The sequence below is a fragment of the Glandiceps talaboti genome, chromosome 18 (assembly GCF_964340395.1).
Source record: "Glandiceps talaboti chromosome 18, keGlaTala1.1, whole genome shotgun sequence".
NCBI classification, from domain to species: Eukaryota; Metazoa; Hemichordata; class Enteropneusta; family Spengelidae; genus Glandiceps; species Glandiceps talaboti.
The window spans coordinates 8001061-8025695 of NC_135566.1; the positions used below are offsets into that span (position 1 = coordinate 8001061).

Genomic DNA, 24635 nt, shown 5'->3' on the forward strand with positions numbered 1-24635 from the left:
ATGCTATGGATATTTGCATGTTCACTCTATTTTATTCAACAACACCAGTCCTCCATATTGCTGAGTCAAATCAAGCAATCTTCATTTGCTAATATTGTGCAACAAAAACCGTCCCCATGTTTTTGAAATATTCAAGGTAACAGGGGCGTCATGTTTTAGAGAAAGGAAATTGAGGGAGGGCCACTTTTTAGAAGGACGGAATTGGGGAGGGCCACACTTTGCGCAACAGACTGGACCCGAATCCCCCCTGTAATTATTGAAGGTTCCCATAGTTCAGTTTATTTGTAATCCTATCCACTTACATGTAATATGTTTTATTTATCATCATATTGCCATTTATTGAGTTACAAACATGTTGTTTCACATTGATTTTACAAATAGGACGCCATTGTTTTATAAAATAAAAATATAATATAAATGCCCAATCCTCATCCATGTGGCCACTTTAAAAGATTTTTTTTTTTTTTTTTTTTGCGAAAGTAGGTTTATTCGTGTACAATTCCTAAATAAAACAACTACTTTGAATGTACCGTATCCATACAGTTCAACGACACGGTGACCTTTCAACTCTGGTATAACCTCGTGACCAGTCACATGTTATCTTTGTCGCGAATATTGTAGTTACAAGGTTGATCACCGGCTGGACATACCGTGCGCGCCGGATATCTATCGACCTGTGCGGAAATGATAGAATAACCATAAAGTGGCGATCTAACTGATTTGATAGTAGGCAGGCGCCACATGTAAGACGTCATGAAAAAATCAGTTGGGAGAGTGATCGGAGTTCTCTGTGGTGCTGGAGTTCTTGTAGTGTTGTTGACAATTGTGGAGTTTACAAACGGTAGGTTCAATGTACGTAACGCCCACAGTGTGTCACTACTGTTGGACACGTATAGTGGACACTCGTCGAACTTACAGAGAACTTTGAAGTCAGTTCCTTTAGAGAGGAGAGATATAAACGGCAGCCTGGGAGAAGATACGGACGACGTCGAGGTGAGTATGACGGCTTTGCCTTGTTTGTACATGATCCATTACCACGTGTACATTGATGCAGTAGTAATATACTGACTACTGTAGTCTAGCGGTTTCACCAGGTCGTACGTCGTACGTCGTTCTCCGTCATACGCTAGAACTCCCAGGCTAGAAATATAAACATATTTCGGGGTGCCTGGACTTACGTAATCCTAGAAACACGTGTTTTATGTTACCCCTTCCATATATTATTTGCCCAAATAGTTCAATATTATCAATATCAAATTGTGTTCTGAAAGGTATCTCGGGATACAAGTGCTTAGCACCTGTGATGTGACCATGGCCCTACCTCCATACTCTAACAATGTCCCCTCCCCCTTCTATTCAGGGGCATTGTTAGAATTGAGTGCCGTACTCTGTCTGCAAGCAGAAACTTATGTACAAGTTATGGTTTATGGTTTATGTACAACTTACAGTTGATATCAATTGAATATAATTTATTTTGATGGAAAGTAACACAATTAAATTCAATATTTGGAATAAAATAGATTAAAATTTGCCAAACTATGCCAGCTATGCGTAAGAATACGCAAACTTTACAACAACATACTTTATTTTGTCATACCTGTAACATTTATCAGAACATATACTTAGATGTTATTCCCCAATAATTTTCTTCATTCAGCCAAGGAAAATATGAATGACCTAAGGGGCCTTCGTCACTACGCGTCACTAGATGAGTAGTAACAACCCTTAGGTCTTGAGTATTTTCCATCTGAATGAAGTAAAATATTGGAGAATAACATAATTATACCAGCGCCAGTAATATCAAAGAAAAAAATTGAGAAAGTAATGGTAATTTTGTGACTCATATTTCGAACACAGCAGAACCAGTGACGAAGACACATGTTGTCGTGACGTAGATGCGTGTTGTTGTGATGTAGAATGACCAGAGTATATATTCCATATTTTTTGTTCTAACTGACTCGTGCATGTTATAAGTAGAAATAAATATACAAAGAATAAAGATACCCCTGGTGTTGCAAGCTATCAGTTTGAACTTCATCAACACATTAGATAAATATGATAAATATTGATATTACATGATAATTTGATAATTTTCCAAATTATGATGATAATAATATTTAAACATACACTTTCCACATAATAATTATTGTGATGTTTTTTTTTCTTTATTTCAGTGTCGAGACTTTCATCAACTCAATACCACTGATGGGAAATGTTGGTTTATAAGAAACACTTCAGATTGCGATTCTGATGATGGTTTTATTAATTATTTGGAGTTTGTGTACTGTGATTTTTCAAGCCATTTAGTACCACTTGCATTCGTAATTTTAGTAAGTATGGAAAAATGGTGTTGTTTTTGTTATAATCGCAAAAAATATAGTCTATATTTTACATTCAAACTACAAAACAGATGACCTGTATGACACAGAGTTATAACCCATTTAAAGTTACCCTTCAGTGGCTCTGTTGGATACAACCACATAGTTGCTAAAAAGAAACAGCATACACTTTAAGATAGCAAGATTACAGTTTCTTACTACATTCTGTCTAAATGAAATAAACCATTGAAACTTATTACAACTGGACGCAGACATATGGGCACCAGTGTTTTGACATCTATATTTGATGTATGCAGGGTGGCATGTACATGCATTAGTACATTTCACTTAGACAAAATGCCACAAGAAACTGTAGTCACTCAATCTTGCTATTTTGGCATGTGCCATTTCTCATTGGTTTATGTGCTTTTCTATCAAAACAGAGCAGTAACTTAAAACAGGCTGTACAACACCAAAAAAAATTCACTGAATCCCAGATTTTGGCCAAGTATGACCTTTGACCCTTACCTTTTTACAAAAATACTTCCCAGACTGTGATTTCTGGTTGCTGATCTGTGTAAACAATCCTTTGATTTGATAATCTTTGATAATTACATAATCAAAACTTTGTGAAAAAATAAAAATGTTTGGTGGTACTTTGTATACTGTGTACACCTATAAATTATTTGAATATGAGTCACTTATCATGTGACTTGAGGTGTAGTAATAGAAATTTGAACAATTCTTGTGACAATCCAGTGATGAATTTGATCAGTTTATGCATACCCTATGTAGTAATATCAAATACAATAATTGATATATTCTGTGTACTTGATAGTCCTGTCTTCATTCTGTAGGTACATGTAACAGAATTTGTTGTAAGTCAATGCTACATTTGCAATAAATCACAAAGGAGACTTTGGCCATCAAACAGTCAGTGGTCAACAAGAATATTAGCCTTGACCCCAAACTTACTATTGTAAATGACATTTCTCTGTCCACAGAATCTCAAGAATACAAATTATGTTTCTGTAGTACAGGACAGCATGGAATCCATGTTTACTACTGTCATGACATTTCATTTCTATACAACGGGACCACATGAGATTTCATTTCTGTACTACAGGACAACATTTATTCAGTTTAACTTGAATGTATAGACTTTATCTTCAAGTCTTATTTCCTGGTTATCTATTCAATGGATTATCTATGTATTTACCTTAGTTCACAAATAGTGAGTCATCACCAAAAATCTGCTGAAAATTATTTCCAACCAAACTCACATAACTAGAAATTCTGAAGTCAGAACATTATTTTTATTGTACACAAATCATTTCTATGATCTATAAGCCTTCAGCAAAGAGGAAAATTGAAAAAAAAGACTTTGTGTTGTCCATTTTGCATAACTTCCTGTTTCTCTTTATCGTAGGTCACAAAGTTCTGTAGACCTATGCGATCTATTTGTAGATATGTATGACTCCCATGTCACCTGTAGTTTACATCAGAAAATAAGAAAATACAAAAAAAAGTCATAAACAGTTCAAAATATGTTTAGTGATTCTGTTACATGAAAGAAAAATCAAGTAAAAAAACACCCTTCCTTCATCAAAAAAATTACAACACTGAAGAGTTTTAGACTTTTCTGCAAAACTCTGTCTCAAGAACATAAACAGAGGTATCTACTGGGTATACTTATTACATTATTAATATCTGTTGTGTGTTTTAACTATACTGTACACTATGACTAAAATACCGTACACTTTGATCAGATGAAATTAATGAATTATAAAGATCAACTAAAGGTTACAGTACCTGGTCATAGACACTTGACAGGAGTCAAGTCAAGTCAATGTATCTTATTGATGTCAAAATTTACCTCATATACTAATGGAATTGTATTTTTTTTCAGTTCGTTTGGTTAATTTTTCTTTTCGTTGCTTTGGGGACTACAGCAGAAGACTAGTAAGTATACATACTATGATACTAGAAATTGCCGGTATGTACCGTTCTTGTGAAATATTACTTTGACATGTTTAAAGGCCCATTACTCAGTCCCATGTTCTCACATTACTACTATCTTATCAGTAGAGCCGCTAAGGGTAATTTTTTTGTTCAACCCAATTTTTCTGCAGCTTTGCCAGGCAACTGTTTTTCTCAGCCAAATGTTAATCCACATTTGAACTTGACCTTAACTTACTTAGATCTTAAAGCACGTCAAATTTCAGTGCTCCATATTTTCTAACCCATCATATTTTTTCTCTTTTTATTTCAGTTTTTGTCCTGCATTAACCGTTATATCACATACCTTAAAACTCAGTCAAAACATTGCAATATCCTTTTATAAGTTGAGAGAACAGAATAATTGGTGACCACTTGACCTTGACAATTCAACTATGGTTGTTAGATTTACCAGGGGTGTGGGGAGGAGGGGGAAGGGAGTGTCAACAATAATTGTACAGGTCACTGACTGTCTCTCTCTGGCTGACGTTTGTCCTTTCCATGGATTACAGTACAAATGTATTTATTTGTTTCAAAAGCGAATTGAAATTTGTGATTGTAGGTTCAGTAGTCTAGACTGTTTTAACTTTACTGAGTTTAGATATATGCAAAAAATATACATTGTTGAAAACTTTTAGCTCAAATTTAAAATGGGGGGTGGGGTATTTACAGTACAATAATGGAGGGGTTCAATGTTAATGTTCATGTTTTGAATACAAGTATTGGTGTAACACTTACCTTCTGATAAGTGAATATCAGTGACAGATTCAAACCTAGCTTTCAGTCAAGATTCAAACTTGTCACTACACGACCTACAGATAATGTTGACCACTAATTAACAGATACAATGTCGTATTCTAAGTAATTGACCAATTTCTAGTGGATACATCTTTGGTTATTTGGTGGAAAACATTATCCCAGTAAAAATGGTGCAGGTTTAACATATGGTAGTCTTGGAATTAATTCTAATTCAGGTTTCTTGATTTTTTATAATTGTTCTAGAATGCTGTTGTACTTGGAATTCAGTTTAGAACTTATTGATTTGTGTAGCAGTAAAATAGTTAATAATCTTCAGTGTTTTTCTTAAAGGTTGGGAAACCACGGTAACAGAAAGGGAGAAAGGGGTAAAAATGGCAGTGTTTCTCCATAGAGTCTGTAGTAATTTTGTGTGGGAACCCAGGAAAAATGACATGGGAACCCCAGCAGATTTTACCTACTTATTGCCCTTAGCAAAAACACTGATCTTTAAGATGCGACATGCCATGCTACTCATGAGCCAGTAATCACAGAAGAGAGGGCTGGTTTAGGGCAGAATGGCATGGCATATCTTACTGTGTAAAAAGTTAATGTACTTTCTGTTTTTACCTTCAGAGATACAAAACCACATCAAATTCCATAAATGATATTAATATTTATACTTCACAGTACAATTGTGAATATATGATACTGTAACAACAAAATGTTCAGACATTATCAATAATTTGTCTTTGTTACACCAAAATGTCCTCATATCAGTAATTCATGTTCATTTTATGAAGGAATGTTTTGCTGTAATTCGTCACATGCCCATGCTGGTACATTGTAGTTAGGTTGCTGGCTGAATGACTGAATTCCAACAAACTCCTTATTGTGAGTGTGCACACCCCTTGACCTCAAGGTCAATATATCAGTGTACGTACCTTGCACCACTACAGTAAAAATCTACACACACCCCTTTCAAATTTGTACCCTTATAAAGTTAAATTTTTGTAGAATTTTGTGAGTCAGGACAGGTGTACTCAATTCTTCAGCGGCTGTTCCTAGACAATTGGTAATTCCTCCGACACCCCACCCACCCCTTTGTAAATAATAACAGCTTCCTTTGTTAAATTATCAAAAATTGAATTCTGCCACAGTATATTTTTCTTATCACCCGTATATTCTAACAAGGAATTGAAACCAAATTCATAGAATCATTAATAGCAACTAAAGATAACAGGTAATTTTTTTTTAATTTTGAAAATAATTATTTCTCAAGATTATGCACTCCGAACTTGTTTGTATAATCAGCAGAATTTAGTAGACATATATTGTTGAAAGAAATCGGCTTAAGATGTGTCATTGTCAATTTTTGAGAACAACTTGTTAACGCATGCCAGCTGTTAATTGTTTCTTTGCATGCATGTACAACTGCTGACCCCAGGCTGTGGCCAAATACACACCATTACAAACAGGGAAAGTAAACAATTGAATTGGATTAATAACACTTGGCTCAGCATGTTGGAACAGCAGAGACTTGTATTACACACCATGGTTCAATGAAAACAGTTCTTACTGTACATGAAATGCCAGGGGAACTGGAAATTTTATTGTGAACTGAACTATTATGTAAAGTGGCCATAAAACTGTTCTTATCAAATGATGGAATGTAATACAAGCCTCTGTACTTCCAACATGCTGTGCCAAGTGTTATTAATCCAATTCAGTTGTTTACTTTCCCTGTTTGTAACAGTTTCCCTTTGTCCACGCTCTGATGTCAGCAGTTGTACCTCTCTTGTACTCGGCCAATTGAGTCTAACATTTATAGTAAACATCAACAAATTATGTCATCTCAATTTAAAGAGTCATAATTTCTTTGAAAAAATAAGTTAATAAACACAGACTTATTCTGGTTCAGGACATAGATACAAATCATCATTATCATGATAGTTTCCTTAACTGTGTTGATTCACGGTGTAACATTTCTTGCCTTCGGCAATGGAGCACCTGATATCTTCAGTGCAATAGCCGCAATAACTGGCGCCAAAAATGGAGATGCTGGGTTAGCTATCGGAGCATTATTTGGTAAGTTGGTCTGTAGATCCTGGAGTCACACCCCATTAGATCTATGCGTAGTCAAAGTAGGTACATGTACAATTTCCTATTTTTAAAAAATGATATAAACCCATGTCCCATTTGTGTATAATGTTAGTTTCACTCTACAGTGTTTCCTCTCCCAAAATCTGGTAGAGCCATCGTCTTTTTTATTACCTGCAAATATTCCCTGGAATCAATAAAAACAAGTGTTTTTGTAAGTTCCCAATGTGCTCATGATAAAACACTCTGGTGTGATAACGGATGTAGGTAGATTTGTTAAAATTCTAGAGCTTGGTTTTTGTAATTTGTATAGGTGCGGGTATTTTTGTAACCACCGTCGTAGTTGGTGCTATAGCGTTAGCAAAGCCATTTAAGGCTGCAGAGCGGCCATTTTTACGAGATTGTATATTCTACCTCGGAGCTGCCTACTGGACGTTTGTTATTTTACGCCATGGTGAAATCTCTACCGGAGAAGCAATAGGTAAGGGTATTAACTTTGACAATCTGAAAAGTAATTTTTTGAAAGAGAATCAGGTCTTTGGATCTTAGAAAAACCGACAACTACAATGTAACACATAATTGAAGACGTGCCACACATCTCAAACTGATCAAATGAAAAACTTTTGCGTAAAGTTTAATGAACAATTTTAACAAACTCAAAATCTTTTGCCTCACCAGGTTTTATTGGTTTGTATGTATTCTATGTGATAGTAGTTCTTGTTGGACGAAAAATTTACCAATATCAAAAGAAAAAACAGAAAGAGGCCGAAGAAAGTGCCAACCCTTCTGGTAAGTGTACAGAATTATCATACACTAAAATATTAGTTATGAAAAGATTGGGGTTTACAATCCCAGGTTCTTGCATTCATGCCATGTCACCAGTGAAGCCACAAGGATTATACATATAGACCAGTGGCCATTTATGGTGGATAGTGCTAATGAGCTTTATGTTAGGGAGTCTATTCCAATTCCTATCCACAATGTAAGCCTACCCTAACTCCCTAGTTTGAGTACCATGTGTATATATTACACAGTCATGGCAGATGTAGAAGACTGGTTATTTATGGTGGTTAATACAAATCAGCTCTAAGTTAAAGAGTCTCACCCAATTCCTAACCTAACTCTAACCTTAACTCAAAATACATGTATGTGTGCTTTACAGCCAGTTGTGATACTATTCTACATTCTTGCCACCCACCACTGTACTTACTATGGCAGAACCCCATGATGCTTGAATGTCTATACACAGGTGTACTCGGACTATTTGCTTGAGTGCTTGCTGTTCTATGTGGTCGTACTTTCACAAATGTGCCTTATCATGCAGCTAGTACAAGTATATCAGAAAACATCACAAGGGAGCATGCAAGCACAAACTGCTTTATACACAAGGGTTTTTCAGAACTTTACACAAATATTATATGCAAACTAAGTCATGTCAAATTGAGGATTATTTTTGTGTTTCCCTATGGATCTGCAGACTGCATGGGCTGGACAAACACACACAAAAAGACTGACGCAAGGGTATTTAAGTGATGCACACACTGACCAGAAATAACTCTTTCTTTTTGCCTAATGTATTGTGTATCTATTCACCTACAGCTGAAATAGACAATGAACCAAATTATAACATTAAAGCAACCAATGCCGCGGTGCTAACAGACAGTACTGAAATCCATCCAGATGTCTACACTACTGGCTATGGTAGTGCTGGATCTACCAATGCTAAAGTTGCCAATAGAAATACAGCCAATCCTGACAGAGCTGTCAAAGGTGAATATATACCATAGCAACATGATAAAGCAGGACATAGCAACATGATTGTGACCATAGCAATGTGATAATGGCTATAACAACATGACAGTGGGCATAGTAACATGATCATAGCCATAACAATGTGATAAAGGCCATAGCAACATGACAAAGGCCATTGCAACATGATAAAGGCCATAGCAATATGATAATGACCTGTAATAGTAACATCAATATTATCAAAGTAACACAGACATTATTTCTATAGTAACTTCATATTACTGCCTTGTATTAAAAGTAACAGCATCATGTTGTCATGACAACATCATATCATCATGACTATGTACTTTCCATAGAAGTACTTCTGTTGCACAAAAACTTCTATTGAGGTGATTTTCAAAGTGGTTATTTTAAAGATATATGTTATTTGTGTCAGACTGGGTTGTTGTTTTTTCATCATTATCTCATTTCACCCTTTTTCAGGATTTAAAAGTATTCATATGATAATGTTGACACCAAACTTGAATTATGAAAAATTCTGTTTTTATACAAAATGAATTGACATATTTGTGAATAAATTGCAGGTTGATACTGTGAATCTGAAAATTTTTGCTCAAGACTTATTCTCACTTATTTTGTGGGGAAAAAAAACCATGAAAATAAGTAGTGACTAAAATGTCTTCTTGTACATGAACACAATGTACCAGTTTTGTAATTAATTTAGTCTTTGAGAACTTGCTGAAAACTGTAAAATCACAAAATTTTCTAGTGGTGAAAATATCTAGGTAACTTTACAGTATAGATCTTAACAAAAATGTAACAGATAATTTCATATAGATGTCATCTCAGAGTAAGAGAAAGGAACATTTATCATTAGATAACTTAAATCACTACATTATATTGTTGAAAAAAATGATATTAATTCTTTAATACTTTCATAATTTGCTAAAAAAATCTTTTGCTAAGCTGTAATATTTTCTACCTTTAGGGGTGCTAAATGTGACGGAGCAAGTAACAGTTGCTCCATTGCTTGGTGTGTTGTCTTCTCAAAGTCCTGCCTTCCGACCACAAACCAGCATTGATGATTCACTCAGATCATGTAAGTTTCATCCTTATGATTGCGGCATATAATTTTAACAAACATGATTAGATCATAACTATTGATATTATTATAATAATAATGCCATTTTTTTCTTCATCGGCATATTTTCATTTCAATAAATGGTTTTTATTGTTGTATATTATCTGTTTAGATTAGTTACAGTATTTCTTCTGGTTCCATTTTTAGTATAAACTTGATAACAATACAAAAAAAAAACAAATTTATTGACGCATTCAGTAAGTATGAATTCATGTAACGGTTAACTTACTGTTTGATAAAGACTTTTCCTGATTGGATACTGCAAATGTTATTCACTAGAACAAGACTTTTGATTGGCCGTTTGTGCTGATAGTAGGAATATGTTAGGAATTTGCTGATTGGCTGTTGTATGATTTACAAAACATGGCATGATATACCAAGAGTTTCCTGATTGGCTGTAGTGGGATTTTTTTTCAGTTCATTTGTAACTCAAGAATTTTTCAAACTTTTCATTCCATCTAATTCTACAGCAAGTGGTGAATTTCTGCCTCTCCTGGGACGTGTTGATAGCAGACCTCCACCCTCTCAGTGGTTTGCATTTCTACTGGCTCTCGTACCTGTGGACTATGCAGGCTGGAAACAAAAAGCATGGTATTCTAAATGTTATGAAATATTTAAGGTAAAACCATGATTCATATATTAACAATTACATGTATTTGTATCTGTATTGTATCAGTTTATGATGATAAGTCTCCAATGGACACTGGAGGTAGCTATAGTCATTATCCATATCTGTCTGTCTGTCTGTCTGTCTGTCTGTCTGCAGTGTCAGACAAACGGGAAACATTCAGAAGAACACAGAAATTTAACTTTAAATCTTTTTGACTGTTGACAAAATTTTCCTATCTTTAGTGTCAAAATAGAAGCATTCACAATGAAAATTTTCTTCAGCCAATTTTTGAGTGCCAAAATGAATATGTTTATGGGAAAACATTTCCTATCTGCCCAAATTTTTGGTGTCAAAATAAAACATACACAATGAAAACATTTCTTCCCGCCAAATTTGATAACATTTCTTCCCGCCAAATTTTTGAGTGCCATACTGAGTATACTGACAGTACCTATACACCATATTGACAGGCACCACTTCAATTTGTACTTCAACTCACTGTACCAGTGGTAGATTATGATGAAGATAAACACCAATGGAACAGAATTCTCAACTCATTGCATATCATCACAGGCTCATTATTCTCAGTTTTTGTCACAAAAGGTGAGAAAGATTTTTTTCTTTTAGACTTTTGAGCAATTCACAGCTCACAAAATGACCCTTTAAAGGGGAACACAGGTGAGGCTGATTTCAAGTTAGTTGCATTTCTTGCACTTTGAAAACATCGAAGACGTCCTCCCCGAACTGTCCACCATATACGCTGTATTAAGAAAATAGACACCACTAAATTCTTAAATGACCTCCAGCGTGTACCCTGGGAGAACATTGATCATTGCAGTGAAGTAAACGAAGCATTAAACATTTGGACTTCCCTGTATTACAAAGTTCTCGACTCTCATGCTCCAATAACTAAAGTACGCATTCGTCCGAAAGCCAATCCCTGGATAACTACATCCATCAAGAAAAAAATGCGATTTCGCGACTGGGTTCGTAAAATGCACCACCGCACTCGTCTTCATGTTTACTGGTGCGAATATATAAAACTTCGTAACCTTGTAAAGAAGGAGATTGAGTTTGCCAAATGCCGTTATTACAAAGAACTGCTATCTGAAAATATTAACAATAGCCACGAAGTTTGGAAGAAGGTGAATGAACTTCTTAAACCATCAGATAAGACTCTCCCTGTCCACGACAATGCCATCCCTCTCGCAAATAACTTTAACAACTACTTTGCCAATGTTGGTGTGCTTGTTCAGGATGAACTTCAACCGACAGACCCCTTGATAGATCACATACCAACACTTGGCTCTCAATTCCAACTTTCGACTGTCTCTGAAGAGGATGTAAATTCGGAATTATCCTCACTGCCATCAAATAAATCATCTTCCACTGATGACATTGACTCGCGCCTGATCAAACTTTCTATGCCAGCGATTGTTCCGTCATTAACTCGTATTTTCAATATGTCCATAACCCAAGGCATTATGCCCACACAGTGGAAAAAGGCTACAATTGTCCCCATCTTCAAGAAGGGTAAGAAAGACAAACAAGACATTTGTAACTATCGTCCCATCTCATTACTGCCCACCTTATCAAAAGTCATGGAACGTCTGGTCTGCAAGCAACTTAGCTCCTTTTTCGAAAGAAATAATGTTCTTCACTCAACCTTCTCAGGTTTTCGACCAAAACATTCTACAGCAACCCTGTTGCAACGTGTAACTGATGACATTCTTGACAACATGTATACTAAGAAAATCTCGTGTCTTCTAATGCTGGACTTATCAAAGGCATTTGACTCTGTGAATCATGCTATTTTTCTTCAAAAACTTCAATGCTATAACATCCACCCCACTACCATATCATGGTTTAAAAACTACCTGACTGATCGCACTCAATGTGTTAAACTTGATTCTTACACTTCAAATCACATTCCTGTTAAAACCGGGGTACCTCAAGGCAGCGTCTGCGGCCCACTTCTATTCTCCCTCTATATCAACGACCTTCCACTCTGGCTCCAATCTAATACACCAATGTACGGCTATGCTGACGATATCAACATCTTAAAAGCAGCTCCTATCTCCAACTTAGATGCCTTACACGATGAGTTGATCGATGAAATCAACAATCTCACAACATGGTTTCACTCCAACTCTCTCAAACCCAACATTTCTAAATACCAATTCATGTTACTTGGCACTCGTCAACAATTGCAGAAAATACCAGATCACATTAAAACCCTCTCTACTCGCGATCATGTTATTCAGGCAACCACCAGTGCGACTTGTTTGGGTCTTAGACTTGACCCTGAACTCCATAAAACCATATAGCCTACCTCCGTCGAGCTTGTGGTTATCGACTTATTACCCTGGCTAGAGCAAGACGTTGTATTCCTGAAAAAATTCGCAAGAATATCATCACAGCTACAGTTTTCTCACTCCTGGACTACTGTGACACTGTTTATTCAAACTGTAGTATCACATTAAAATGCAGCTTGCAACGTATAATTAATTTCGCTGTCCGCATCCAATGTGGGCTAAAGAAGTCTGAACATGTCACTACCGCCAGACTTAGACTTGATTGGCCAACCATTCAAGAGCGACATAACCACAACTTCAATAAACTTGTCAAAAAATGTATTATTAACAAAGTACCATCGTACCTTTCTGAACTTATTTCTACCAATGATATGTTTCATCAATACAATACAAGGACCAAATTCCACATTCCGAAAGCCCACTTTCGTTCCTTCAGATACAGGGCATCCATCGCTAGTTCATAAATTTAATGCCCTTTGCACTCTTTCCTCAAGATGGTCATTATTGTACAGTGCTTAAATTTTGTGTCTGTTATGTATATTTGTATTTTAAATCTGTATTGTATTTGTTTTATCTTGCATTTGCATGAAAAGCCATTTAATGGATGCATTGCCGTTTATAAATAAATAATAATAAAAAAAAAAATCGAGAGGTCATTTCCAGCAACCATGGAATGTGATGCTACTCTAAAATAGAGCTAGAAAAATTGGCAAAGCTGGTTCAGAGAAACCTACTGTACACTGGTGCAAGGCATCATGGGAAGTATACATTTAGGAGTTTCATGTAAATATTTCACACAGTCACAATAAAAATTGTGCGGTATGATTTCTATGGAAATTTGCCGTTTTAGATAAACATATGTAATAATATTAACAGAACTCCATGCCATGTGAGGGCCAGTGTATGCTCATGAAAGTATGGCGCACTCATGCAAATACCCCGAGTACACCACACTTGTACTCACATGTCATGGGGTTCTGACATATGATTACTTTTCTGATTCAACATCCCTAATTGTGCACGGCATGTCTATAACTGTATTTTTTGGTTTTGTTTGAAGTTGTCTGTGTTTATATATAAAAATGTCATGTCTCATCAGAAAAACACCGTACCAACTTTGTCTGTGTTGTAATTTACATATCAATTCTCTCTTTCTATCCACAGTTGCTTTGAAGTCAGTTAGTGGTGGTTTTCTAGTGTGGCACCTCGTCTTGATTATTTCCTTCGTTTTAGCTTTGGTTGTTTTCTTTACATCAAAGCATGAGAAACAACCAATCTATCACCCAGTAAGTAATGTATAAATCTATCACCCAGTAAGTAATGTATAAATCTATCACCCAGTAAGTAATGTATAAATCTATCACCCAGTAAGTAATGTATAAATCTATCACCCAGTAAGTAATGTATAAATCTATCACCCAGTAAGTAATGTATAAATCTATCAACCAGTAAGTAATGTATAAATCTATCACCCAGTAAGTAATGTATAAATCTATCACCCAGTAAGTAACGTATAAATCTATCACCCAGTAAGTAACGTATAAATCTATCACCCAGTAAGTAACGTATAAATCTATCACCCAGTAAGTAACGTATAAATCTATCACCCAGTAAGTAATGTATAAATCTATCACCCAGTAAGTAATGTATAAATCTATCACCCAGTAAGTAATGTATAAATCTATCACCCAGTAAGTAATGTATAAATCTATCACCCAGTAAGTAATGTATAAATCTATCACCCAGTAAGTAATGTATAAATCTATCACCCAGTAAGTAATCTATAAATCTATCACCCAGTAAGTAATCTATAAATCTATCACCCAGTAAGTAATCTATAAATCTATCACCCAGTAAGTAATCTATAAATCTATCACCCAGTAAGTAATCTATAAATCTATCACCCAGTAAGTAATCTATAAATCTATCACCCAGTAAGTAATGTATAAATCTATCACCCAGTAAGTAATGTATAAATCTATCACCCAGTAAGTAATGTATAAATCTATCACCCAGTAAGTAATGTATAAATCTATCACCCAGTAAGTAATGTATAAATCTATCACCCAGTAAGTAATGTATAAATCTATCACCCAGTAAGTAATGTATAAATCTATCACCCAGTAAGTAATGTATAAATCTATCACCCAGTAAGCAATGTATAAATCTATCACCCAGTAAGTAATGTATAAATCTATCACCCAGTAAGTAATGTATAAATCTATCACCCAGTAAGTAATGTATAAATCTATCACCCAGTAAGTAATGTATAAATCTATCACCCAGTAAGTAATGTATAAATCTATCACCCAGTAAGTAATGTATAAATCTATCACCCAGTAAGTAATGTATAAATCTATCACCCAGTAAGTAATGTATAAATCTATCACCCAGTAAGTATTGTATAAATCTATCACCCAGTAAGTAATGTATAAATCTATCACCCAGTAAGTAATGTATAAATCTATCACCCAGTAAGTAATGTATAAATCTATCACCCAGTAAGTAATGTATAAATCTATCACCCAGTAAGTAATGTATAAATCTATCACCCAGTAAGTAATGTATAAATCTATCACCCAGTAAGTAATGTATAAATCTATCACCCAGTAAGTAATGTATAAATCTATCACCCAGTAAGTAATGTATAAATCTATCACCCAGTAAGTAATGTATAAATCTATCACCCAGTAAGTAATGTATAAATCTATCACCCAGTAAGTAATGTATAAATCTATCACCCAGTAAGTAATGTATAAATCTATCACCCAGTAAGTAATGTATAAATCTATCACCCAGTAAGTAACGTATAAATCTATCACCCAGTAAGTAACGTATAAATCTATCACCCAGTAAGTAACGTATAAATCTATCACCCAGTAAGTAACGTATAAATCTATCACCCAGTAAGTAACGTATAAATCTATCACCCAGTAAGTAACGTATAAATCTATCACCCAGTAAGTAATGTATAAATCTATCACCCAGTAAGTAATGTATAAATCTATCACCCAGTAAGTAATGTATAAATCTATCACCCAGTAAGTAATGTATAAATCTATCACCCAGTAAGTAATGTATAAATCTATCACCCAGTAAGTAATGTATAAATCTATCACCCAGTAAGTAATCTATAAATCTATCACCCAGTAAGTAATCTATAAATCTATCACCCAGTAAGTAATCTATAAATCTATCACCCAGTAAGTAATGTATAAATCTATCACCCAGTAAGTAATGTATAAATCTATCACCCAGTAAGTAATGTATAAATCTATCACCCAGTAAGTAATGTATAAATCTATCACCCAGTAAGTAATGTATAAATCTATCACCCAGTAAGTAATGTATAAATCTATCACCCAGTAAGTAATGTATAAATCTATCACCCAGTAAGTAATGTATAAATCTATCACCCAGTAAGTAATGTATAAATCTATCACCCAGTAAGTAATGTATAAATCTATCACCCAGTAAGTAACGTATAAATCTATCAACCAGTAAGTAACGTATAAATCTATCAACCAGTAAGTAACGTATAAATCTATCAACCAGTAAGTAACGTATAAATCTATCACCCAGTAAGTAACGTATAAATCTATCACCCAGTAAGTAACGTATAAATCTATCACCCAGTAAGTAACGTATAAATCTATCACCCAGTAAGTAATGTATAAATCTATCACCCAGTAAGTAATGTATAAATCTATCACCCAGTAAGTAATGTATAAATCTATCACCCAGTAAGTAATGTATAAATCTATCACCCAGTAAGTAATGTATAAATCTATCACCCAGTAAGTAATGTATAAATCTATCACCCAGTAAGTAATCTATAAATCTATCACCCAGTAAGTAATCTATAAATCTATCACCCAGTAAGTAATGTATAAATCTATCACCCAGTAAGTAATCTATAAATCTATCACCCAGTAAGTAATCTATAAATCTATCACCCAGTAAGTAATGTATAAATCTATTACCCAGTAAGTAATCTATAAATCTATCACCCAGTAAGTAATCTATAAATCTATCACCCAGTAAGTAATGTATAAATCTATCACCCAGTAAGTAATGTATAAATCTATCACCCAGTAAGTAATGTATAAATCTATCACCCAGTAAGTAATGTATAAATCTATCACCCAGTAAGTAATGTATAAATCTATCACCCAGTAAGTAATGTATAAATCTATCACCCAGTAAGTAATGTATAAATCTATCACCCAGTAAGTAATGTATAAATCTATCACCCAGTAAGTAATGTATAAATCTATCACCCAGTAAGTAATGTATAAATCTATCACCCAGTAAGTAATGTATAAATCTATCACCCAGTAAGTATTGTATAAATCTATCACCCAGTAAGTAATGTATAAATCTATCACCCAGTAAGTAATGTATAAATCTATCACCCAGTAAGTAATGTATAAATCTATCACCCAGTAAGTAATGTATAAATCTATCACCCAGTAAGTAATGTATAAATCTATCACCCAGTAAGTAATGTATAAATCTATCACCCAGTAAGTAATGTATAAATCTATCACCCAGTAAGTAATGTATAAATCTATCACCCAGTAAGTAATGTATAAATCTATCACCCAGTAAGTAATGTATAAATCTATCACCCAGTAAGTAATGTATAAATCTATCACCCAGTAAGTAATGTATAAATCTATCACCCAGTAAGTAATGTATAAATCTATCACCCAGTAAGTAATGTATAAATCTATCACCCAGTAAGTAATGTATAAATCTATCACCCAGTAAGTAATGTATAAATCTATCACCCAGTAAGTAATGTATAAATCTATCACCCAGTAAGTAATGTATAAATCTATCACCCAGTAAGTAATGTATAAATCTATCACCCAGTAAGTAATGTATAAATCTATCACCCAGTAAGTAATGTATAAATCTATCACCCAGTAAGTATTGTATAAATCTATCACCCAGTAAGTAATGTATAAATCTATCACCCAGTAAGTAATGTATAAATCTATCACCCAGTAAGTAATCTATAAATCTATCACCCAGTAAGTAATCTATAAATCTATCACCCAGTAAGTAATGTATAAATCTATCACCCAGTAAGTAATGTATAAATCTATCACCCAGTAAGTAATGTATAAATCTATCACCCAGTAAGTAATGTATAAATCTATCACCCAGTAAGTAATGTATAAATCTATCACCCAGTAAGTAATGTATAAATCTATCACCCAGTAAGTAATGCATATACAATACATATATAGTTAGTTTTATATTGCTGTTTCAACTTCAAGGTCTTACAGATCAAAAAACAACTTAAACAACAAATGTGCTTCAAGAACAGATATCCATTGCTGAATAAATTCAGACCTACAACATATTGTGATGTGTTAAAAAGCTGTTATTACGCAAAAATATGAATATTTTGAGTTTTTTGTCAGATGTTCTCTGGAAATGTTAAATTTACAAACATTTCATTGGGTAAAACACTGTCATGGTAAACAGTTTCTATGTGGGTTTGATAAACTGAGATCTGGGCAGCTCAAATGATTAGCCATTGAATGTGGCTAAATGCTAATCTGAATGTTATGTAAGTGTTAGTTCTTCGTTCTCATTGTCAAAATACAAATTTTTGCCTTTTTATCATCTTTGGTTTTGTATCAGACCCACCCCCGACCCTGATGAATCTTTGTATCTTTGTAAAAACCCAACTCATTTCCTGCCTGTTTTCTTCTAGGTGTTTGCATATCTTGGTTTTGTTGTGGCTGTACTGTGGATTTATTCAATTGCCAATGAAATCGTCAACATTTTAGAAGTAAGACATTTTTACCTGCCTTATAATATCTTAGATAAAAGTTATCAAATACCTGTTGCACCTCACTATTGATTGAATACAAATGTAGAAAATATATATAAGTGCATGATAGTCTCTGTAGATGCCTGGATCGCTGACCTGACAAGTGTTTTCTCCTCATACCCTTCGAATGCAGAATTGAAAACCTAATCATTTTGGTCATGCCTCCTTACCAGCAATTGTTAACCGTTAGGAAATTAGCATGAAATTAACATATTATGTTCAAGTTTATTTCTGGATACAGCCAAGTAGTCATGGTCATATATGTATCAGCTTTCGTCCATCCCAAGTTCAGACCATGACATTGAATTTGACATATTTGCACGATGCTAGACTTCACCGAGAAAATGTACATCTCTGTAAATTAGGTAAATTTCAGCTCCAAAGTTTTGTTTGAGTGTCCCTTGTTACTGACTAAGTTTTCATAGCATGGGACCCCAAGATGTGCGTGTGAATCGGGCGACTTTTGTGCCGTATGATTCTAATGAGTGTTTCTGACATTATTCTGCCAACTCAGCATTTTATGTTTTCCAACTCATCACTTCTGTGGTACTTCACTAACTGTTTTGTTTGTTTTTCCTTGGCAACAGATGTTTGGCATTCAGTTTAATATTAGCAATGCAGTGCTGGGGTTAACACTGCTGGCTTGGGGTAACAGCATCGGAGGTAAACTGCATATATTGTATACATACACTATTGTGACCTCTGAGAGACTGTTTCATTTGCCATGGCATGTACTAAAGCCAAGGCTGGGCTGTATGGCTAAGCTATGAGGCTGAAAAATGAAATGAAAAACTTGTTTCTGGATTATGTGTTTTCTTTTAATTTGGAATAGTGATGTGTATACTTTGTATCTGTATGTGTGTCTTAACTTGCAGCAACGTAAACTCAAAAACCACAGGATGTATCTGTGTCAAGATGATCATAATATTCTAGACAAGTTGCTCCAGCCAAAGATGTAAAATTTAGACCAAAATATGGTCAAAAATCATAAATTAAAAAAAATACACAAACAGGATTACATTCGTATATGATGTTTTGAGATGTGTTTAGATAATTCTTGATGTACATTATTCCTTTCTGCCCCATATCATTTATAGAATATTTCTTGCCTTTTCAGATTTGATAGCAGATACAACCATGGCAAAGCAAGGTTTCCCAAACATGGGTATGTCTGCTTGCTTTGGAGGTCCTCTGTTCAGTATCCTTTGTTTTAGAGTCTTGTATTACAATTAAAATCACGAAACCTGAAATAAAATATCACCTTCACAAAAATCTTGCTAACACTGCTTCATTTTATCGTATGGCTCAACAAAAATCTTACCAACAGTGCTACATTTTATCATCTGGTTCAACAAAAATCTTACCAACACTGCTAAATTTTATCACCTGGCTCAACAAAAATCATACTAACAGAGGTACAGGTAAAATCATGAAACCTGAAACAGAACATCATTTGGCTTGACAAAAATCTTACTATCACTGCTACATTTTATTGTCTGGCTCAACAAATATCATTGCTGGTAAGATTTATGTTGAGTCAGACAACATTTTGTTTCAGATTTTGTGTTCAATTGTTCAGTTTGTGATTGAAAGGAAATCCCTTCATAACTGACTTAGAAAGTTCTATTCCAAAATTTGTCAGATTGTGTTGTTGTTTATTCTCCTTGACCTCTGACCTTAGATATGTTGTTAGGTATTGGCATATCATGTACAATTGCTACAATAGAAAATGGCGGCTCTTTCCTAGTGAGTATTTAACTTACAAATTTTCACTTAAGTTTTTTAAAAGCCACTTCGAATTTTGATTGGCCTTGTTTGTTTCAATCATTGACTGTTGGCTGATGTGTGAGGGCGCCCCAACATGTCATACCTTGCAGGCTAAGTTGAATGGTGAATCAATAGTTTTCTCTCTCTCTCTCTCTCTCTCTCTCTCTCTCTCTCTCTCTCTCTCTCTCTCTCTCTCTCTCTCTCTCTCTCTCTCTCTCTCTCTCTCTCTCTCTCTCTCTCTCTCTCTCTCTCTCTCTCTCTCTCTCTCTCTCTCTCTCTCTCTCTCTCTCTCTCTCTCTCTCTCTCTCTCTCTCTCTCTCTCTCTCTCTCTCTCTCTCTCTCTCTCTCTCTCTCTCTCTCTCTCTCTCTCTCTCTCTCTCTCTCTCTCTCTCTCTCTCTCTCTCTCTCTCTCTCTCTCTCTCTCTCTCTCTCTCTCTCTCTCTCTCCATCAGTCAGTCAGTCTATCTGTCTGTTATGTCTCTCTGAACTACTTGGACTCGCTATTTTGTGTAAAATTGCCTCAAACATTGTCTAGATTTCATGAGTGCTAAATATAGTCATTGTTACGATGCTATCATTCAGGCAGCTGTTTGTTTGAAAACACTGTAGATTGTTTCTAGTTTAGAAAGGCCACATACTGTACTAGTACAATTGAAACAGTATACTTGTACGCAAAAATAAATGCTGTAAATAAGTGTGGCATACAGTGAAATAGCTTTACTTGGTTGTCTTTTTGTCTGCCTTCCTGAGTATATTTTGTTTATAATCTTTTTGTATTTTACAGCTTACGTCTAACGTAATACAGATAGTACTAGCACTGGGATTGGCTGTCAGCTTATTGTCGTCTATGTTAATCATGTTAATCACCAAATTCCACGTCACCAGACCGTACGGTGTTTACCTCGTCGCTCTTTACGTTGTATTCCTTGTTGGGGCATTACTTATAGAACTTGGTGTCATTAATTTGTGAGTGACCTTTCAACTTTGCACTTTGACACGGAGTGACCTTTGACTCGAAAGGTTGGCATTGCTCATACAGCCAGAGATGTTTTCAGTTATTCTCCCTACAGGGTAAATGACATCACTTGGGGAGCCTCAGGTCCATTGAAAACCAAAACGCATGTGGGTTAGCCTGGAGAACTCAAGAGCTACACAAGTTAAATCCATGATTTTTGATAAAATGAACTAGTGTGTCTTTCCTATAATTAATTATGGGTGACCTTTCAACTTTACACTTTGACATTTAATTTCTTAATACCAGTATACTTTTTTCTATCTGAACAGTGCAATGGTTTCTTTTCTAGTTGTCTATTTACATTCAAATCATTATACATGTACTATGAATATTTTAGTACTCTTGCAAATCTCTATTCCTAAAGAACAAATTATATTGATATCCAGGGAATAGTGCTTCACTCAGAGAATGTTTCCTGCCTTATCAGTTTTCCTAACTAACACCAAGGGAATAGCAATTGACTTGAGGAATGCTTCCTGACTTATCCTTCCTTCCTGACTAACACCAAGGGATTGGTGCTTGATTTAGGGAATGCTTCCTGCATTATCCATTTTCCTAACTTACACCAAGGGAATAGTGCTTGACCCAGGGAATGCTTCCTGCCTTATCCATTTTCCTAACTAACATCAAGGGGATAGTGCTTGACCCAGGGAATGCTTCCTGCATTATCCATTTTCCTAACTAACATCAAGGGGATAGTGCTTGACCCAGGGAATGCTTTCTGCCTTATCCATTTTCCTAACTAACATCAAGGGGATAGTGCTTAACTCAGGGAATGCTTCCTGCATTATCCATTTTCGTAACTAACACCAAAGGAATAGTGATTGACTCAGGGAATGCTTCCTGCCTTATCCTTCTTTCCGAACTAGCAAAATATAACATTTTCCAGTGTCTTATTCAGTTGATGTCATTGTCAAGCATTCTAAAATTTGTTTACACAAAATTCACATGGCTACAACTGTGAAAATATTACCTACAGTTTTTTACTAGAACCTCTAGCCCTGTTCACTTGCTGTCACTAGAGGGCATAGTAACATATAGGGACTGAAGATGCTGTAATTGACATGAGCAAACAGAGGTAGAAATAAGAATATATATATATTTTTTTTTTTAAAAGGAGCAAGTTTGAACAGCTAAGCTAAATATGACTCTGGCAATGAACTCTTTGGTTTACAAAGATTGACACAAACTAAAACTGTTGTCACGAAATGTTTATATGATGAGCTATTGAATGGATGTTGGTTTAATTATTGAGTCTTAGTAGGGTGGCTCGAGTTACATAAAAATGGAATGTACTGGTTTGGGACTTCCAATGTTTATCTTGGTATTAAACTGAACCCTCGGTTACCAGAGTCATATATTGTGTACCCATACCCAAGGTCAAGTTGTTCTATAAACTTAATATATAAGCTATTATGAAGTAAAAGAAGACCATTGCGGTGATAGATTTTAGACTAAAATGTACTTAATGATATAATCAGTATTTTAGGTTGTAAGATAAACAGAATTGCTGTCACACGGTAAGGTTGGGTAGTATCAAAAAATATATGATGAAAATTGAGGACGGTTTTTGCCACATATTAAATACCAAACAGTAGGCTAACACATGCAGTGTATTTTAAAACTGATATCACTAAAATGTGCACTGCAGAATTTGTTCATCTTTAATGATAGATTTCTTTCCCAAAATTTTCTTTTCAAATGTGGTAACTGTGACAGTAAAGGATAAAACATTTGCCACTTTGTAAACAAACATGAATTTCATATTCGGAGGCTCCAAATCTACAAAATTTGAAATTGTAGGTTTTAGCACTTTTTTTGTCTCTTTTTATACATTTTTAGTTTTTAAAAAGTTGGCGTATTCATATGTTGGTCTTACTTATCCATATAATTTTCTGCAAATTCATTTTATCCGAGCAAACTAATATAAAAACTTCTGACTCGTGTATCAGTTGATTATGCAACCAGGTTATCTAGTCTAGAGCCCACCTAGGACACTAGTATTATTTCTACCATGTCTGTAAAAGCTTCTGATGAGCCCCCTAGCACAGCGTGTAAGTTTTACCTCTACTGTGAAGCCCCTCGGTCCTGTGATGCTTCTTTCAAGTCCCCCTAGCTCAGTGGTGTTAATTCTACCAGTACTGCAAAAAAGTCTGTCACTTTCAGATTAGTAATGAAAATAACATATCCCAATGATTGATGTGCTAATGCACGAAACTGATGATTCTTTAAGAAAAACAATATGGCTGAAATCAATATGAAATAGAGTTATGCAAATTTATTCATGTTTATGTGAGTGTTTTGAGAACATGGGTAAGAACCTAAATACGTTACTTTCATGTCTGGATTAACACATATTGAACAGATTTGTAATTTTCTCACAGAATAGTATGTGTTAAAATTGTGTTTATACAAGAACATTTTGTGGACACTTCTCACTTTGTGATATTTACAGAGAATTTTACTTTTCCAGAGATTTCATTTGATTCAAATAGTAAGAGTTGACGACCCCAAAACTTACACAGAAATCATGTTGAAGATTGACATAGAGCAATATGAGTGTTTCCTATAAATTATGTGCCAAAAACTATGAAATGAGAATATGTGAGTATATTTTAATATTAACCATAAAAATGGAGTATTTTAGATGAAAGAGTATATGTGTAGATATGAACTATTTGTATATGATGGTACCGTACAAAATTATAAAGAATTGTATTTAAAATCGCAAGAAACAAACGTACATTTGTTCAAGTTTTATTTGAGGCAAGTAGACCTCTTGATAGTGGGTGAAATAGCGTCCCCACACAATAAATTGTGAATTTTTTTTGTTTTGTTGGCGTCGGGCTATTGGATGAAATAGCGCCCTCAAACAATGAGTTGTGGATATATTTTGTTTTTATTTCCATTTTCGTGCTTATCCAATTGTGGACATCCATTTTTGTTAATTTTCCTGTATGAATGAATATTAATTCATAAATGGGTAAATTGTGCTTGTCAGAATAAAAAAAAATACATACAATTATAAGAATAGTT

General features: G+C 34.7%; 1 protein-coding gene across 1 annotated transcript; it reads left to right on the forward strand.

Moving 5' to 3' along the window:
• Positions 1 to 635: 635 nt before the first annotated feature.
• Positions 636 to 24595, forward strand: LOC144448953 (mitochondrial sodium/calcium exchanger protein-like). Its single transcript, XM_078139337.1, has 17 exons — positions 636 to 993; positions 2175 to 2330; positions 4228 to 4280; positions 4591 to 4648; positions 7028 to 7139; positions 7465 to 7632; positions 7830 to 7940; positions 8751 to 8921; positions 9889 to 9999; positions 10512 to 10660; positions 11122 to 11254; positions 14131 to 14252; positions 18698 to 18775; positions 19405 to 19480; positions 19935 to 20015; positions 20499 to 20563; positions 21369 to 24595. Exons 1-17 carry the CDS (start codon positions 754 to 756, stop codon positions 21552 to 21554), a joined length of 2070 nt encoding a protein of 689 aa, XP_077995463.1. The 5' UTR covers positions 636 to 753; the 3' UTR covers positions 21555 to 24595.
• The last annotated feature ends 40 nt before the right edge of the window (positions 24596 to 24635 follow it).